At 36.4% G+C, this 4,898-nt stretch overlaps 1 protein-coding gene across 1 annotated transcript; it reads right to left on the reverse strand.

Moving 5' to 3' along the window:
* Positions 1–225: 225 nt before the first annotated feature.
* On the reverse strand, positions 226–3,992 carry LOC135874319 (probable G-protein coupled receptor 141). Its single transcript, XM_065399111.1, has 2 exons — positions 3,804–3,992; positions 226–2,250 (listed from the first exon to the last, which is right to left on the reverse strand). Exon 2 carries the CDS (start codon positions 2,217–2,219, stop codon positions 1,356–1,358), a length of 864 nt encoding a protein of 287 aa, XP_065255183.1. The 5' UTR covers positions 2,220–2,250; positions 3,804–3,992; the 3' UTR covers positions 226–1,355.
* Positions 3,993–4,898: the final 906 nt, after the last annotated feature.

Here is a 4,898-nt window from a genome sequence, read left to right on the forward strand (position 1 = left end):
TCATTCTCCCTGGGAGGGAGAAGAGAAGACAGAAGTCCCCAGGAGAAGGTGCTATTATTAACCACTGAAGGCTATTAACCACTGATGGCCTATCCCCGGGGTCACAAGGGGCTGACAAGGAACATGATAGAAGTGTAAGGGGAGAGGAGGAAGGAAGCCTATGTAGAAACAAATGGTTGTACATATACCCCCCACATGCACACATGCATATAGAGCTGATTGAAACAATTTTCATTTACTTAAATTATTCTAGTATCACTTTCAATTATATCGGGAACCTGAGAAATACGGCATCCAGCAGTGGAAATCAACAATACAACTTAGGAACATTAAGCAAAAACAGTCATCAGAGAGATGATTTACTTCTCTTTTTTTGGAGGCTGATAAAATATTTCCCTTGTGGCAGGGTTACTGTTCTCTTGAAGGACCAAACCACTTGAGACTGCATTACAGCTCCAGTCCATATGGTCAGAACCCCAGAAGTATCAGCAGTAGATGCCGTCCTGCTGTAGAAGTGACACTGAGCAAATGTCTGAAAAGCTTGACCTTTTCTGTCTGTATTTAAATTACCAATTAGCATATTCAAATGAGGAAGGTAAGAGCAGAGTTAGGGGAAGATGGCACAACAAATAAAAAGCTGGTATAGATGTGCTGAGGAGAAGAAAAGAGGGTTTGGAGCCACCTATTTAATTTAAGCCTCACTCCCAATCCTCTGGTGCCATTTTTCCACTCTTTGGACATAGCTCATTTTCTTGTTAATTCAAAAACATTATTGCAAAGCACATGAGGGGAAAAGGCAACTTTTTTTTGTTTTGGTCTCTAGTATTAAGTGCTTCAGGGGAAGGTATAAAACCCTCAGAATGGACAATTCTGCAATAATGTGCTCCAGGAGAAAAATTCTTCCTAACCTTTAGCCAGTTAGAGGTTGTTCTATGTTTATATATCATCCTCAATATGAGCTAATTCTGAGAGCAGATTTAGTGGGTAAAGTGAGCTATTTTCACTGAGAAACTCTTTTGAGTAAATGAGAAGGGCTGACTACTTAACAATCACTAGAGATGAGCAAAGAGAATTCTTGGTGAAATTTGGTGTTGCTGCAAAGCCAATATACTTAGGCAACTTCAAAGATTAGAAGAATACTTATGCATCATGGCTTTTCAACCCTCAGGATAGAAAATGAGAACCAACAACTTCTGTCTCCTTGGGCTACAAAAGAATGAAAATTATAGAAATCCAAATAACGTTGTCCTCATAGGGAAAAGTCAGTAGTCCTTGTAACTCAGTAAACTCTTGAGTAGTTTTCTTATTTCCAAGAAGAGCCAAAATCAAGGTTTGCTGTACCAGTAGTTCATAATTTAATGGGCTATTCCTGCTATGAAGCATAACATATCCAAGCAGCACAGTGCTGTGAAAGCTAAGAAAATTTCATTGTATAGGACTAGGTTATGGTCACCCTCACGGGAGAAATTCTGGATGTAGTATATTCTGAATACATGATGAGGTATAAAGCAGACTAGTATTACCAAGATGAAAAAAAAACTCTTGATCTGAGCCCTGAATTCCACATGTGAGTTCATATCAGGCCAATACTTCATTGCCAACTGAAAGATTACAACTAATTGGATTATGGAGAGCGCAGAGACTGTTGCCACCATAATACCAATCATGCAGTAGTTTGCAATCATCATACCCTGCTCCTGAATATCTCTGTGGAACTGAAAGCATTTAGAATGGTTATATTTTTTAGAGGTGCCATAATATGACAAAAAAATAGGGAAGATAACCAAAGTTCCCACAAACCAGACAGCAGTAATCCAGGTTTTAGTGTACCACCTCTGAAATTCCAGTCTCAAGAGGCGTATTATAATAATAGCTACATAGAAAATGAAGGTGATGTACATGTGGGCATAGATCATGGCACTAAACATTTTGCAGGTGAACCACCCGAATTTCCATTCAGATGAAATGTAATAGGCAAGGCGGAAAGGAAGGCTGAGTAAGAGAATTGAATGTACCACCATGAGATTGATGATAATGATGGTCATCACAGATTGTATATTCCTTTGAAACAATTGACGGGCCATCACAATGACTCCAGCAATGCCCCCTGCAAGATTGATACTATATAGTGTTATCAAAATCAAATGCAGTCTCTCCAAGTTTTGTGTCAGTGTTCCATTGGAGGGAAAATCCTGTTGTGCTGAGCTTGTGTTAAACATCTCGAAAGTTTTCTTTTCTTTTCAAGGCTACCTAAAAATACAACAATGGAAGATGCATTTTAAAATCTGCATTTAATCTGTGCTTTCTCTATGGCTACTCTTGTTTTTTTAAATTATAGAATGGCACAAATTCATGAAATAACATTTCCTGGATTGTGTTTGAAAATGGTGTACTCTACATAAGTATATAATCTTATGAATATAAAAATACACGGTCCTGATACATAGTACTCATTAGATCACACATGTTATTTTTATACTGGCTGCATAATTACAAACTTTTTGTACATGTACTTAGATCCATTTTTTCTTTTCTTATTTCCCTCCTGATATGTGAATAGTTGGAATAGCCAAGATAGTGTCTGTTCATCATTTTAAAAAGCAACAACAAAAACCCTGTTATTATGTAAGTTAAGTTTGAAGATGAAAACTGTTGTTGGAATATGTAAACATGTTTGTGTGCATGATGTGGACCACCATTTTAATTTCACTTAGGCTACTGAAGAACCAGAAGATGGTAACAGCTTTCAGTCACTAGATTCCTAGGCTGAATTAGAGCCAGCAAGCTAGAAATAAATGGCTCCATATCCTATCACCTTATCCTTTCAATCTTCTAGCTACAGAATTTTACCTACACCCCTCTATTTTTGGAGGTGGGAAATAGTTGTGAACTATTTTAGAACCGAATTTCTAAAAGGTATAGGTCCACTTGCACATGCTAAATATAAATGTATGCATGCAGTGTATTTATAATTATTGCAGTTGTGCACAAAAATAGATAGATGGATGCCCAACTTCCTGTTCTCAAGCAGTTACTCAGTTTGCACACGTCAGTACAGTAACTGCATATAAATTGTGTGCATGCATGAAACCCACCTCTTAAAAATATGAGCCTTAAAGTAAAATAAACTTTATAACAATGGTTTACAGATTAGAATAGTAGATTGGGCTCAGCTTCCTATTGTTCAGGAACTTGGTTTCAATAATGTAGTTTAACTAGCAGTTCTTAAACATATTCCTGCTCATATATACAATATCCTATCTCAGTGGTTTCAAACTTTTTCATTTGCAGACCCCTAAAATGCTTTCAGATAAACTCCAAACTTTTACTAAAACCTAGTTAAAGCATTCTTGGAATGCAGAAAGTAATAGACAGATAAACTCTTAATACTATATTGAATAAGTTACAGTCCAGACTCAGAAAAAGACTTTCCTTTCATTCCTTTTAAATATACATTTAAAATTTTTTAAAATGGTAACAAATGTACAACTGAGAGAATTTCAAGTCAAATTTGCAGAACTGACAACTTTGATATACAGTACACTAAAAAAGACTAAGAATGTTGAATAAACATTAATAATTCTGCCTTTTCACTCTCAACTTAAATTCATGTTCCAGTATATATGATTAATATTTCAATAGGAGCTTTGTACAGGTACACTTTTGTGTTGTTACAAACAGGATAATTATAGGATTGCATGCCTACAGTTTCAGTGCTTTTCAAAAAATCATTGCATTACTCGGGAATAATATTGTCACTATCTATTGTAATTTGTAACTAAAATACAAAGAAGCAATGTTACCTCTCAATGCGTTATTATCCTGATTTCTTTTCTTCCTTCTTCATTTCCTACATTGCATGGTACGTTGTGTTCAATCTCACCGTAAAGAGAAAGCAACATGTATTCGTAGCCTTCCTGTAGGCATACTCTCGCTTTGTCTACCCACCTACAGGAAGGAGCTGCTAGTGTTACTTTCCTAACCCCACACTAAGGACTAAAAGTTTCCAAAATGCCATAGAGTAGCATTTTGTGTGAACTTGTGGGAGGTACAGGAACTAGCTGCCCAGGATAGGCTAGTCTTTATGACTGGTCTTTTTCAAGTTAGATGGTGTAGCAGGGAATTCTGTTCCTTTAAAGACTAGGGGATGTGGCACCAGCGAGGCCTCTTTGATTATCAGACTCAGAGAAGTTGTGTCTGTGTGTGAGAGAGAGAGCCTATAAAAGGTCTGAGAAGGCTCAGTTGCGGGGAGACGTTGGGAAGGAGTTTGGCTCTTGTAAGTCACCCTGGAGCAGAGAGAGGTGCAGAGTCAGAATGGCCTCTGGGTCCTGACAATCAGGTTTACTTGTGATCTTTGTGGTACTTTGTGGGGTTTTGTTTGAATTAGGGCTGTCAATTAATCAGTTAACTCAAACAATTAATTCAAAACAAGTTAACTTGATTTAAAAAATTAATTGTGATTAATCACCGTTTTAATCGGTCTGTTAAATAACAATAGAATATTGATTTAAATTTATTATAAACATTTTGGATGTTTTTCTACTTTTGATTTTAATTACAACACAGAATACAAAGTGTACAATGCTCATTTTATATTGTTTTTATTACAAATATTTGCACTGCATAAAAGATAAAAGAATTTGTATTTTTCAAGTCGCCTCATACAAGTCCTGTAGTGCAATCTCTTTATCGTGAAAGTGCAACTTACAAATGTAGATTTTTTGTTACATAACTGCACTCAAAAACAAAACAATGTAAAACTTTAGAGCCTACAAGTCCACTCAGTCCTACTTTTTGTTCAGCCAAATCGCTAAAACAAACAAGTTTGTTTACATTTATGGGAGATAATGCTACCCACTTATTTACAATGTCACCTGGAAGTGAAAACAGGTGTTCAC

This window comes from Emys orbicularis, chromosome 2 (assembly GCF_028017835.1).
Source record: "Emys orbicularis isolate rEmyOrb1 chromosome 2, rEmyOrb1.hap1, whole genome shotgun sequence".
Lineage (NCBI taxonomy): Eukaryota > Metazoa > Chordata > Testudines > Emydidae > Emys > Emys orbicularis.

Excerpts from the sequence above, each read along its gene's own strand:
- LOC135874319 (XM_065399111.1), bottom strand. The coding sequence starts at position 2,219 with ATGTTTAACACAAGCTCAGCACAACAGGATTTTCCCTCCAATGGAACA.